Here is a 14,487-nt window from a genome sequence, read left to right on the forward strand (position 1 = left end):
GCACACAGGAACCGGAAGTTTATGCACCCAGTTGTGTGGGCACCCTTGAGCCCTTTGACAACAACATGTCTTTCTCAGTCCGCCAAACCCGCCCTCCCGGCAAGCACCGCTTTGGATTGGTCGGGAAGGCTGCATGTAAAAACAGAAACGCGCCCGTCTATTGGTTATATCCCATCGAGGGTGGGGCTTAATCGAAGTGGGCGGGGCGACCGAGGTGATATATAAGACCGGGAACTGCTTTTGGCTTCAGAGCAGGGAAAGGTCTGACGCGTGGAGGTTGAGGGAGGTCTAGGGCTGGGGGCTCTTCAGTGTGCGTCGTGGCCGACGAGGAGGAGAAGACGGTATCCGCAGCAGCAGCAGCAACGGCGGCCATGCTGTGCTATGTGACTAAGCCGGACGCTGTCGTGATGGAGGTGGAAGTGGAGGCCAAAGCCAACGGCGAAGACTGCCTCGACCAGGTGAAGAAGAGTCGCGCGGGTCTCTCTCTCTATCTCTCAATCGGCCGTTGAGCCTGGATTGGCCTCGCGCGCGCTCTCTGTCTCTCTCGCGCGCACGCTCTCTCTACTCCTCCCCCCCCTTCCCGACAGAAGTCGGAAGGGCATTCTATCCATCTGCGTCCCCTCCCCCCGGTGCTACTGCCGTCGCGCGCCAAGGGCTTCAAGCAGGCGCGCGCTCCTATAGCCAGGCGTTGCGTTGCTTTGCGCCGCCGGCGGGGGGGGGGGGGTGAAGTGGAAGGGAGATGTAACAGCCTGCGGCCCGGCTGCTCCCATAACCTCCCACGCGTCACTCACGCTGAGCCGCCTTGCTTGTAGTGTGGAGGGAAAGCCCCACAACCACCCCCGGGCCCACTTTGAACCTCATCCGCCGCCTGGCCCTTTGCCACTGAAGGACTATATATCAGCCCCTGAAGTCGAGAGAGAAATGTCACAACCCCCAGAGAATGTGGTCGCCATGTGTGATGTGGCCTAGTGGGTTGAGCGTTGGGCTTAGGGTGCATTCACACTGTGTAGAACAGCCAGGGGCAAACTTGGGCCCTCCAGAGGTTTTGGACTTCAACTCCCACCATTCCTAACAGCCGGTAGGCTGTTAGGAATGGTGGGAGTTGGAGTTCAAAACCCCTGGAGGGCCCAAGTTTGCCCATGAATGCTGTTTGACTCTGAACTGGGTTCTGAGAGTTGTAGTTTCATCACAAGTTCTCGAGCCGGCATGCTGTTAGGAATTGTGAGAGTTGAAGTCCAAAACACCTGGAGGGCCCAAGTTTGCCCTTAGGGTGCATTCACACTGTGTAGAACAGCCATGAGAAAACTTGGGCCCTCCAGGTGTTTTGGACTCCCAACTCCCACCATTCCTAACAGCAGGTGTTTTGGACTTCAACTCCTACCATTCCTAACAGCCAAGTTTGCCCCTGGCTGCTGTAGAATGAATTCTGTTTGATTTGAACTGGGTTCTGGTAGTTGTAGCTTCATCACAAGGTCTCGATCCATCTTTGCAGACTCTCATGATCTCATAGCATCCAGCCCTGGCACCTGAAGTGGCCTCACACCATATTTGCTCTTACAGCTTTAGAGGAGAGCGAATTCTCACTGCCTGGATAACCTTAGATGGGTCACACATTCTCAGCCTCTGAGGAAGGGCACCACACAAACCCTTCTGAATGTATCTTGGCAAAAAAATACCCCATGATGCTAACATTTGATTTCAATGTGAGCGGGAACACAGAGCAGCGTTGTGGTCTGTGTATTTTGGACTGTGATTCTGGAGACCTGGGTTTGAATCCCCACTTGGCCCTGGAAACTAATCGTGCGACCTTGGGAAAGTCATACTTTTTCAGTCTCGGAGAAAGCTCACTCTGAACAATTCTTACCAAGAAAATCCCGTGACAGATTAGTCAGAAAGGGCAGGAAGGCGCACAACAACAATGGAGACGCGTGAAAGGGGAAACATGTGGATGCTTTCATTGCCTCGACATGTCCCTCCTTTGTGGGTATACAGAAGTCCTTGGGTCCAATTGCATTCATTATCTAGGGCCCTTTGTTCCATGTTTTTATCTTTTTCATAGAATCATGGAGTTGGAAGAGACCACAAGGGCCATCCAGTCCAACCTCCTGCTATGCAGGGACATATAATAAAGCAGTGGTTCTCAACCTATGGGTCTCCAGGTGTTTTGGCCTACAACTCCCAGAAATTCCAGCCAGTTTACTAGTTGTTAGGATTTCTGGGAGTTGAAGGCCAAAACATTTGGGGACCCACAGGTTGAGAACCACTGTAAGGATTCCTGACAGGTGGCCATCCAGCCTCTGCTTTAAAACCTCGAGAGAACTCAATCACATTTCCAGGCAGAATATTCCACTTTGTCAATTTAGTAAAAGCTCCAAGTGTGTGTTCCCGTCTTTGTTTTGATATTTGCAGTATGTTGGATAATATTGAAGGGCAAGTTGGTTCTTGCTGAATGCTTGAGGTATATAAGGTTGATTTTCGTTGAACACTCCCAAGAATAATTCTGGTTTTGTTTTGGGGGAGTTTGATGTCCTATTGGAGTGATACTGTTTCCATTGGTATGGTTACAACTCCACCAAGTGGGGTCTCGATTGGTTTCTCACACTGGACCTGGTTGACAATCATTGGGCCAACTTCTATAATGTTTCATTTTTTTTATTCCCAGGTTTGCAGGCGATTGGGAATTATAGAGGTTGACTACTTCGGACTCCAGTTCACAGGGAGCAAAGGCGAGAATTTGTGGCTAAATCTACGAAACAGAATATCCCAGCAGATGGACGGTCTGCCTCCTTATAGATTGAAGCTGCGTGTCAAGTTTTTTGTGGAGCCACATCTCATCTTGCAAGAACAAACAAGGTAAGGGAAAAATAGTTGGTAGTAAACTTGTTTGTTGCCTGTAAAGCCTTTCTGATTTGTCAGTTGCACAGTGTTACTTGAGTTTGTGATTCTAAAATATGCCCATAGCATTTAATTAGAACTTCTGGATTTATTATGAATATATTTTCATAGAGAAAAAGCCTGTTCTAACACACAGTATTAACATAAGGGGAACTGCCAATGACTCATCTAATTATAGAAGCATTTCCACAAGTCAAGTGGAAGAAGCAAAGTATTGGCTCAGATGCCCGATAGTAACCTCTTAGCAGTGTTATTACAGGGCATTTTTTAAAAGTTCACAGCAGGAAACTGTCCCTCCAGTGTTTCAACTTGCAGAACTCCTTCTTTTAGTCTGGTATCATATTACCACAATGTTTCAAACAACTGTGGGCTTACTGCGCACTGCAGAAAGAAGATCACTCATTTTCTTTCTTAGGAAACAATAAGTTAGCAGGATAGGTAACTTAATCCTAGCCTTTGAGTTCACAGATGTAATTAAACTTGGAAGAAGGCAACATTTATTCACAATGGTCCCTGTTTAGGGAGGATTTTGTGGGAAAATGTTACCCAGACAAAAAAAATGCATACTTGAGTTGGAAGTTTTCTAAATGAAGGTAGAATTATGATGAGATCGTTAAACAGGAAATATGCTTATGTCTAAATACTAGTCTCTGATTGATTTAACATAATTATAGGTATACTGTGACGGTCTTGGTGCTCCTTTACTGCTGTAAATGTTGTAATACATAGAATGCATTATTTTCTAGGTAAGCACTTGTAAGGCCCATCAGTCACAGGGCTCTATGGCTTACCTGTTTGTGGGTTCATTGTGGTGCTAATATTTGGCCGAGTGGAGCATATCGAAAATGATATGCATATTTCCTAGTCATTGCCTATTTCATCTTCCCAGAGGAGCCTTTTTCACATATGAGGAAAGAGTATTGGTTGTATCAGTTGTGTTGCTTAGTATTTCACTAGTAAGAACACAACACTGTATAGTAGAGCTTGGCATATGCTTTTAAATTCTGTTGGAGTTCTGTAGAGCCTGGCTTACAGCTGGCTGAGCCTATTAAGACTTCTTCCCAGGACAAAAAAAATCCTGGTTCAGGGTTTATATTCTGTCTTCTTGCCTGCTCTGAAAGGCTATGAATGCTAGCCCCAAAGAATGCAATAAGTACACAAATATATCTTTGAATAATGGGTGTCCTTTCACCTATATAGCCACCATCCTGTTTAAAGCAGATTGCTTTGTTAACTTCCCAGTACTCCCACAGACAAACGGGATGGTTTGGTCACAGAAGGAGACATTGCTAATTGTTCACCAGCATATAAATTGCCCCTTTAGACTGCAGGCGAAACTGTTTGCATAGGGGGATATTGGACACTCACTCCACAGGCTTAAAAAGCTGAAGTTATGGAGGTATAAAATCTCAACAGAATCCCGGGCAAAGAGTTTTTAATATTAGGATCATCTTTTAGTGCATTTGATATACTTTAAACTTGGGCTTTGGACAGCGTTGCTAGGATGCACTCACATAATGTACTGTTGCACTCACATAATGTACTGTTTTTTTAAAAAGCTGCTGGAGTAGTGGATTCTTTGGCGTAAATTATAGGGGTTTAGCCCTGTGTCACTGTACACATAGGTCTGAATTAGATTTTTTGTACATTGTTGCCTATAATACTGCTTTTAATACGTATGAGAATATTATGTGAAGCACAATATCTTTTCTGGCATTCTGCAGTTAATTTGATTTAATATTACTTCTGCTTGCTTTTACTGTGGCAAATCATTTATATTATTTTTGTATGTGTTATACTGCACTCTTTTACATCCAAGAAGGAAAAGTAGGAATAGTTTGGCAGTTGAAACATCAGAAGTATGTGCAAAGTTCAAATGTTCTCAATATTTTACATTTTTACTGTATTCAGAGAAACATAATATTTGGCTGTTGAATAAAGAGGGTAAATGCAAGATAAGTAAAGTATTTGGTATTTTTTTAAAGAAATGATATAGTGTTGAAATAACACAATATATAAAGGAGTAAGGGGGATTCTGTTGCTGATGTTTAGGGCAATTTATATGAAAATACTTAATCGATTTTGGTAAAACCAAGGTTGTTATTTCAAAACCACCAACTTTAGAACACAATTTACTGTTCAGTGTGGCAGCTGGAAAAGTGGTTTGGGGTGTGGTTCCTTTTTGTACTTGTTAAAAAACTGCTGGCTGCAGCACAGGCTTTTTCTCCGGAGAAGCAAAACAATGTAACTATAGGTCATTGACTGAAAGTAACCTTTACTAGCGGCAAGGCTGTTCTACCAATTAGGTGCGAGTTTCTGGAGAAATTCAACACCTGATTGGTCTGCAACAGTTGTCTCTGTGGAGAAAGTTCTGCTTTTGCGGTTGAAGCTTTTTACAATGCCAGTAATAGGCCTAAACTTTAGTTTTCTTTGGAATAGCTGTACAGTGAGTGAATGGGTTCAGACTCTTGCATTACATTTTAACCAGAATGTAGGGTTACATTTTAATTTTAATGTTAACAGTGAAATTAATTTTGCTATTTTAAATAATTTTTATCATGGCAGTATTGTATTAAATACTTTAGAGTAAAGAATACTGGAAAACCAGTGAAACTAATTGTCTAATATCCCTGTACTGTGAAAAAGTTTAATTCAGTATTTTGACTTGTGTATTGAGCTCTTGTAAATTCAGTACTTGATTTCAGAAGGCTTGCTCCGTTGATATATTTGTACATATGAGAGATGTCTTACTTGCAAGTTATAATCCGAAAGTATGGACACTGAAATAGATAAAGCATCTGCTTATCAGTGTGCCATAAAATGGTAATGGCTGCTTCTAAGGTTTGCGAGAGTACTTCTAATCTAGATGTATGAAGCAGAGTTGAACAACCGAGAATAACCTTTCCCCTAATTGATCAACAGCTCAGCAAACCCTGGGAATCTTTCAGCTACAGCTGCTTTGTTTTGTATGACATAGCTGTATGGTATTGCATTGTAAGCCAGAGTCATCTGCAGTCAGTCTTGCATGCTGGAAAACAGAGGTTCCTTTATCTTTTTGCTCAATAGTGATACTTCTCCACACCATATCATTAAGTCTGGATTCAAGCTTGATTCCCCCCCCCCCCCCCCCCAGATTTTCAATTTTCAGACTTTTCTACATTAAAATGTTAACATGTCTTTTCCCTTTTAGGCATTTATTTTTCTTGCATATAGAGGAAGATCTTCTATCTGGTAACCTTCAGTGTTCATCTGAGCATGCAGTTGAACTCAGCGCACTTCTTGCCCAGTTGAAGTTTGGTGATTATAATCAAAATACTGCTAAATATCACTATGAAGAGTTCTGTACAAAGGAGCTTACCACGGCTGTTTTGGAGAGGTAAGAGGGTTTGATTTTTCGGAGCTTATCATGCTAGAAACAGCTGCTTGAGCATACAGCAAATACTACTTTTTGTTTTAAGGCCTGGTAAGCAGCCTAGTACTCAATACAGGGACACTTTGTTTACAAAGCATCTGACAAAGAAGCTCCTTTTAACTAAATATTTATACAAAATCTGTCCTGCCCCCTAATATTTCTCCTCAGCTGGAGGGTTTTCCTACCAGTAGTAGTAAGGTAAAGGTTTTGCCCTGACATTAAGTCCAGTCGTGTCCGACTCTGGGGGTTGGTGCTCATCTCCATTTCTCAGCCGAAGAGCCAACGTTGTCTGTAGATGCCTCCAAGGTCATGCGGCTGGCATGACTGCATGGAGCGCCGTTACCTTCCTGCCTCAGCGGTACCTATTGATCTATTCACATTTGCATTTTTTCAAACTTCTAATTTGGCAGAAGCTGGGGCTAACAACGGGAGCTCACGCCACTCCCCGGATTCAAACCTGTGACCTTTTGGTCAGCAAGTTCAGCAGCTCAGCGCTTTAACACACTGCACCACCGGGGACTCCACCAGCAGCAAGAGAATGGCAAAAGAGAGCTAAAGAAACAGACTTTTAGTATTGAGTTGCAACATTATCTGGAGGAGTAAACAATGCAGTAAACCTGAGCTGGGAAAGAATGGGGTTCTACTGTAGCCAGTTGTACCATTGGTTGTGTGTCTGCGTACAAAAAGCAAAGTAAGGAGCAACTACCTCCAGAATCCTTTACCAAACAAGTGTGAACAGCAAAACAGGGAGAAAGGGGCAAAGCAGATGTATTATAAAATTATTCTAAATTTTAAGCTCTTCTGCTGTATTGGGCCACAAACAATAATCCCTATCCATTGCCATGCTGCTGGGATCTGTAGTAGAAAACATTGGAAAGTTACTACGATGCAGTGTCTTAAACATTAAGAAGCCCCTTACTAGCTGTATTAAAGCAGATCAAAGGTAGCAAACACTGTACAATGTTAATTAAAATTTCCAAAGCAAAGAACTTGTAAAAAAAAACAACACCAAGATATAAATATTCAAAATAAATACAGCAATAATGGGCTTTAGGATGTCTTGTTTGGAAAGCTAGTTTTTAAAAATTAGAATTTAGTCCATTTCTCTGACTGATTGATCTATTTCATCTTTTTTATGCCTCTGCAGCATTATCACAAAACATAAGGAACTTGAAGGTCTCAGCCAAGCTTCAGGAGAGTATCAAGTTTTACAGATTGTGTCAACTATGGAGAACTATGGGATAGAGTGGCATTCTGTGAGAGACAGCGAAGGGCAAAAACTGTTTATTGGTGTTGGTCCTGAAGGCATTGCCATCTGTAAAGATGACTTCATTCCCATCAACAGGTATTTATTAGATTTGTCTCCAAAAAACACATACATGCGGCTGTAATAATTCTGGAATTTCAGTTTAATTACCTCAGTTCTTCAGAGTTTTGCTGCTGAAGCAGATTGTTTCTTTTTTAAAAAAATGATAGAGTTCTCAAATAGACACTGTGACTTTAAAACTTCAGCCGTTCCTTTTCATACAAAAGAATGACTGAAACATGCTGTAGCACAGGCATGAGCAAACTTCAGGCCTCCAGGTGTTTTGGACTTCAGCTCTCGCAATTGTGGGAGTTGAAGTCCAAAACACCTGGAGGGCTAAAGTTTGCCCATGTCTGCTTTAGCAAAAGTGTGGATTGCAAGAAGCTTCTTAGGACTCCGTGCTAGTAGTGGATCAGGCCAGAAATCAACATAATGCAAGCCATCCATACTTTATTCCTCGCTCTTACTATCATATTTTCTTCTCAGCTGACCTTTCTGCCATTCTCAGCTGATCAGTTCAGATCTGGGGGGGGGGGGGGGAGGAATTATTTTTCTTACTGTCGCATATCTAGAATTTCATTGGTTAGGATGAAGACAACGCAATATCTGCATCTCTTCTCATTTGTGCTAGTGAGACTCTTTGTGCAGCAAATGGGGATAAGGATCATGACAGCAAAGGAGGCAGGGTGTGTGGCCTGGAATATTACTACAGGCAAGATTTCTAAGGCCTGTGAACTGTGTCAGATTCATTTTTGCTATAGATTACGTTTTCCTCAGTTACAGATTACAGCCTCCATAAACCCCAGCTGTAATAGTCAGTAATCAGGAGTAGTGGGGTTTGTAATCTAAAATCTTATTAATCGTGCCACACCAAGGAAGGCGGTGTTAAGCTGTCTAAATAGTTGTTGCTGGTAGTGCTTCTTCCAGAAACTCATGGTGTGGAAATCAAGCTTGTTTTAACTTTCAGCCTAACTTCCTTCACAGGATTGACAAAATAAAGTGAGGCGTTGAATAATGTGTGGGGAATTGAACTCACTAGAGAAAAGGACAGGATGTAATTCCAAGAAATAAGTCTTACTTCATTGTGGCAATTGTAAGGCTACTGTGCATCTTTTGTTTCTTAAACATTCTCTTTTTTTGCTTTGTTTTTTAGGATTGCATATCCAGTTGTTCAGATGGCAACCCAGTCTGGGAAGAATGTGTACTTAACTGTGACCAAGGAATCTGGCAATAGTATAGTTCACCTTTTCAAGATGATCAGTACCAGAGCAGCTAGTGGATTGTATAGGGCAATAACAGAAACTCATGCATTTTACAGGTTTGTATTTCTAGAACAAGAAAAAATTCAGAGTAAAGTGCAAGTAAACAGATGCATGAAAATATTAATGCTTGCTCTTATACAAAGTTCTTACAGTTCTGATGTGACTATTTTTAGATAGCAGTGTTCTGGGAAAAACAAGGTTTTCTCTTATTCTAGGGCAGTGGCCACCCGAATTAAATTTAGTTTTGAAATACTATTTCTGTTTGAAGTAGGAGGGAATGCTTGAAGCCTGTGCAAATGCTACACAACGTTAGCACTTCCTAAAAATAACATTGCTTCAACTGCTTCTACAGTTCTGGTGTAATTAATTGCTAAAATCACCAGAGGATCATGATTTTGAGATTGAGCTTGTAACAAGGTTGTCTAAACTCATTTTCTTTTGAGCAATGAAATATTTTGTTTTCAGAATGGTCTCCCATATCATTGTGCTGTTGTCTTAGTTGTATATGTTTTATCCCTTGATAGGTGTGACACAGTTACCAGTGCCGTCATGATGCAGTACAGTCGAGACTTGAAAGGCCACTTGGCGTCCTTGTTCTTGAATGAAAATATTAATCTTGGCAAAAAATATGTATTTGATATTAAGCGGACATCTAAAGAGGCATATGATCATGCAAGGCGGGCCCTTTACAATGCTGGCATTGTAGATCTAGTTTCCAGGAGTGACCAGAGCCCACCTAATTCCCCCCTCAAGTCTTCGGAAAGCAGTATGAACTGTGAAAGCTGTGAAGGCCTCAACTGCCAGCAAACAAAAGCTCTTCAAGAAAAACTGCGGAAACTCAAAGAATCTCTGCTGTGTATGCTTTGTTGTGAAGAAGAAATCAATTCAACGTTTTGTCCATGTGGTCATACTGTGTGCTGTGAGTCATGTGCTGCACAGTTACAGGTAACTATCAGAAACTTCGTGAAATTTGGTTACAAAACGAGGTGGATTTGACAGCATCATATAGTCTATTCATTATTTTTGTTAGGAATATTTGTTAGGTTTTGCCCAGTTCAGATATTTCAGACCAGTTGCCACTTTACCAAATGGCAGTCTTCCAGAATTGTTGGAAATGAGTAACAATCAACATACAAAATCTCCTACACACTTACAAGCTTCTTCCCAAAGCTGGATTTTGACTCGGGTACGAAGCCCCCTGGTGGCACAGAGGGTTAAACCATTGAGCTGCTGAACTTGCTCACCAAAAGGTTGGTGGTTCAAATCCTGGGAGCGGGGTGACCTCCCGCTATTAGGCCCAGCTTCTGCCAACCTAGCAGTTTGAAAACATGCAAATGTGAGTAGATCAATAGGTACCGCTTCTGCGGGAAGGTAATGGCGCTACATGCAGTAATGCTGGCCACATGACCTTGGAGGTGTGTACAGACAAGGCCAGTTCTTCAGCTTAGAAATGGAGATGAGTACCACACCCCAGAGTCGGACACAACTATACTTAACATCAGGGGAAACCTTTACTATGAATAGGAAGCAACTAAGAGTAGCTATTTGGGATAGATTCAAGAAGGGATCTACAATCGGTAAGATCAGATAATTCTTGCCCTGGTTCTCCTTTCTGAAAATGAAATACTTTAGAGATATCTGATCAAACTTCAGTAATCTTTTAAAAGAATTAGCTGAAGGATTACTGTAGTTTTAAAGGGACAGCATAATACTATTGACATTTGAAAACAGTCTGTGCATTTGTAGCAAATAAGTAGGTCTCAGGTCATTCTGCGAAGAGGGGAAAATGCCAGTTCCACCTTAGCCACCATCCTCTCACCCAGGCTTTCAAAATGTATGTGCAACTTGAAATGTTTTTCCCCTTCATACTACATGCTGAACATGTTGTCTTTTTTGTTCTCTTTATCTTGAACGTGTTGCATATTTAAAGGCTTTTTGTTTTGGCCTTTGGCTAGCACAATAAATTGGAATGAGAATATTGTTAATACTCTCCCGTAACATCACAACTTCTGTTCTTTTCTTCTAGTCATGTCCAGTGTGCCGATCCCGCGTGGAGCACGTCCAGCATGTGTATTTGCCTACCCACACAAGTCTACTTAACCTGACCATAATATGACTTTGGTGTTGACCACTGGAAAATACACACCATTCAAGCTTCTAAGCTATCTTGTACTTCCAATATACTGCACTAATGTTCACTCCAGCTCCATTGATGGTGAAGGAAAGCAGTTACTTCAGCATCTGCCAGCAATTATAAATGGAAAAGAAAGCTACAAAGCTATTTGGGGGGAGGGGGGAGTGTCTGATCAGACTGAGAGTATTTCTTGGGGATATACTGTGAACGACTAGTAGACAACCTCATGTCACTTGAAACAATTTTGTTCATACAATGGCAATATTTGGAGAGGGGCAGAGTCGAAAACTTTATAGTATCCAGCAGGGTCGGCCTAACTTGTTTTATGCATTTTATAAAGATTATTTTTATTTACTTTATATAGCATGATCACTCCATTTATGTTTTAGCAAAACTAGTGTTTTAATATCTACATCTATTGTAGTCTGATTTAGTTTCTACTTTTAGCCTCGCTGAAGTGAGAAACTATTTTTAAACCCAATATACTTAAAAACCTAAGATTACAAAGCTTTAAACAAATAGCTGCATTTGTTTCAGCAAAACAGATCAGGTTACTTTGGAAATTATTTTCAGCATTTGAGTAGATTTGGCAGCCTATTTGGAACCTTCTAAGAGAATGATGAAGGACATTTTAAAAACATAATGTTTGAACATCAGAACTATAGAAACATTTTTTCTCTTACAAGAGTAAATAGTGGTTTCTGTTCATCTGCCTTGTGTTTGGAGGAACTTTTCCTCAAACAATATAATCTTTGTGGTTTTCTATAATATAGTTATGTTAAGTTATTATTTGTAAAAAACCGTCTTACCTTCTACCACAAACCCTTTCCTTGGGCATTTTGGACTTTGGTCAACTAGTGAATGATCCAGAATATTGAAAACTAGACGACCACGATTGGGTGCAATACTAGCTGAAATGAAAGCTAGAAAAAGTCACTTTACTGAGACTTTCTGAATATACTTTTCATATTGCCTTAACGTAGCAGTAATGTGTGTATGCATTTGTTTCTTTGCACAGACATTTTGTCAAAATATTAAAACTCTACTTTTTTATGGCACATTAGCATATAAACCTTACTCCAAAAGGTATTTATTTTTTCACTTTGTAAAAAGTTTTGTTTCCACATGAAGCAAGAGCTCCAATATGGTAGACAAAGTTGTCTTTTTATATATATTCAGGTTAATAAAGGACTTTTAAAATAGAATTTTCCAGTATTACTTTGTTTTACATAAAGTTCACATGTTAATACCCATCAAATGTGTTAAATTTATCATTTATTCTGTCTGTGGTATTAATGCCACAGTTTATTTTTTATTTATCATATCAGAAGCAAACCAAGGGTATAGTTGTAATGTATTTTAAAAAAACACAAAGTTTAAAAACTTGCCATTATATTAAATGTCCTTTGACCAGTAGCTGGCCACTGGGAGTGCCTCTGGTGTTGCTATAAGAAGGTCCTCCATTGTACATGTGGCAAGGCTCAGACTGCATTGTAATAGGTGATCTGTGGGTTACTCGTCTCCACGCTCGCATGTCATGGAGTCTTTTGTGTGCCATGGGGGGAGTCTTGCATTCGGTATCAGCCATTGCTTGAGGTTCCAGGTTTTTGCCTGCCACTTTTGGTCTCTTGCTTGCTGAAGTGTTCTGCAAGTATCTCTGTAGATCTTAAAAAACAATTTCTTGGTTTAAGGCATTGGCGTGCTGTCTGATATTCGAACAGGATGAGCCGAAGATGTCACTGCATTAGTCCTTTCATTATTAGCTGCTACTTCCCGGGTGATGTAATACCAGCTAAACAGTATAATTTCTCCAGTGGTGTAGGGCGTAGACATCCTGTGATAATGCTACATGCCACAATGTCACAGTGAACCCTATGGAATACATTGTGGTGTGCTTGACCTTCATGAGTAGGAAATTTATAATTCTGAAGAAGAAATATGTTTTAAATGGGGGTGAATTTAACAATATGAATAAGAAAAACAATCCTAAGCACACTGGTTTAGGTTTGTCTCCCACATTTTAAGAATTCCCTAAAACTTGGGGGAGCTGCCAGTCTGTGACAGCAGCCTACTCATTATCTTAATACTCAGCCTCCAAACTCGGTAGGAATCATGTGTCTCTCTTCAGACTATAATCTCCATTAGACATAACCAGCACAACTAATAATGAGGAATGCTAGGAGTTTCAATTCAACATTTGGAGCGGCCCATAATGTCCACTTTGTTCTCAAATGGCATGCGGTGTTCTGAGTAAATATGCATTTTCTAAATGGTGGGGATTTTTTTTTTAAAAAGAAAGGAGCTAAGAGTCGACTTGGACAGGAGATGCTCATCAAAATATTTAAAAGCCCAAGGGAAAAAAATTAGTATCCAAGATAAAAAAAAGACCTGTGAATGCTGATAGTAATCCAGTTAAGAAAAATGAATTTTGCCGACTTGACAAACAAATGTGACTGCATCAGGCTAGGTTCAAGAACATAATTGGGTTGTATAGCAATTAACATGTAATCATAATCTTTGTTTAAAAGCTTTAAGAGAGTTTATTAGTATTTGCTGATAAGAACTTGCTGTGATGGCTTTACTTAAACCTATGTACAAGAAAGAAAGATCCACCAAACTACCTTTATATTTACTGTTACATATTCTACCAGCTGCATAGTATGAAAAGTCTACAATTGTAAAATGGGTAAAATTATCAATATGAAATTTTGTATGGAGAGTTTGTATGTGCAGAAATGCAAAGGTATCCATAACCTCTTCTATTAAGTGTCTGAGAAAAGAAATCCCAAAATGTCAGCCAAACCAGCAAAATTGCACCGAACATGAATACTGTTAAAAGTTTTTCATATCTCAATCAACCTATTGCAGTGCAGAAAATGAAGGGGGAATTTTAAAAACACAGCCACAGAAGTGGAAAGTTGCTGCTTTGAGTGGGCCCTTAAGGGTTGACTTAAGGGGAAAGTTGACTTTTTAAATTGAGAAATTTAAGCAATATATGGAATATATGAAAGACAGTGACTGGGGAGGCACCATGTCTGCATTTTCAACAGCAGACTTACTTTGTACCACAAGAAGTAGATGAATTTGCAGGCACCTTTTGCATCTATCCAAAGATTTTGGGGTTTTGTAGTTGTTAGTTGCCATCAAGTGAACTTTGACTTGTGACCCTATGAATGAGAGACCTCTAAATCAGCCTATCTTTGACTGGTTTTGCAGACTCTGGGCTATGGCTGCCTTGGTTGTGTGGATTGTGGTCTTCCTCTTTTTCCAACTGCCTTACCAAACGGTTATATTGAATTTTTTTTAGTGAGTCATGTCTGATGATATGACCAAAGTAAACGCACTCTCAGTTTAATCATCTTTACTTCCAGATTACGGTTATATTAAGCAGACTTTTAGTTGTATCTGCTCAATCAATTCTAGATGAAATATGCTCTTAGCCATTGTTTCTTGCCCCAAATCCATGTTGTCAAAATAT

At 40.6% G+C, this 14,487-nt stretch overlaps 1 protein-coding gene across 1 annotated transcript; it reads left to right on the plus strand.

Moving 5' to 3' along the window:
- Positions 1-229: 229 nt before the first annotated feature.
- MYLIP (myosin regulatory light chain interacting protein) lies at positions 230-12,214 on the plus strand. The gene is made up of 7 exons (XM_060774852.2): positions 230-458; positions 2,663-2,853; positions 6,086-6,271; positions 7,455-7,652; positions 8,767-8,931; positions 9,400-9,820; positions 10,902-12,214. Exons 1-7 carry the CDS (start codon positions 372-374, stop codon positions 10,989-10,991), a joined length of 1,338 nt encoding a protein of 445 aa, XP_060630835.2. The 5' UTR covers positions 230-371; the 3' UTR covers positions 10,992-12,214.
- Positions 12,215-14,487: the final 2,273 nt, after the last annotated feature.

The sequence above is a fragment of the Anolis sagrei genome, chromosome 4, assembly GCF_037176765.1.
Source record: "Anolis sagrei isolate rAnoSag1 chromosome 4, rAnoSag1.mat, whole genome shotgun sequence".
Classification (NCBI taxonomy): domain Eukaryota; kingdom Metazoa; phylum Chordata; class Lepidosauria; order Squamata; family Dactyloidae; genus Anolis; species Anolis sagrei.

Bases quoted from the DNA above. Each gene is read 5' to 3' on its own strand.
- MYLIP (XM_060774852.2), top strand. From the start codon at position 372: ATGCTGTGCTATGTGACTAAGCCGGACGCTGTCGTGATGGAGGTGGAA. The intron at 7,653-8,766 runs GTATTTATTAGA...TTTGTTTTTTAG, and splicing joins GACTTCATTCCCATCAACAG to GATTGCATATCCAGTTGTTC. The intron at 8,932-9,399 runs GTTTGTATTTCT...ATCCCTTGATAG, and splicing joins GAAACTCATGCATTTTACAG to GTGTGACACAGTTACCAGTG.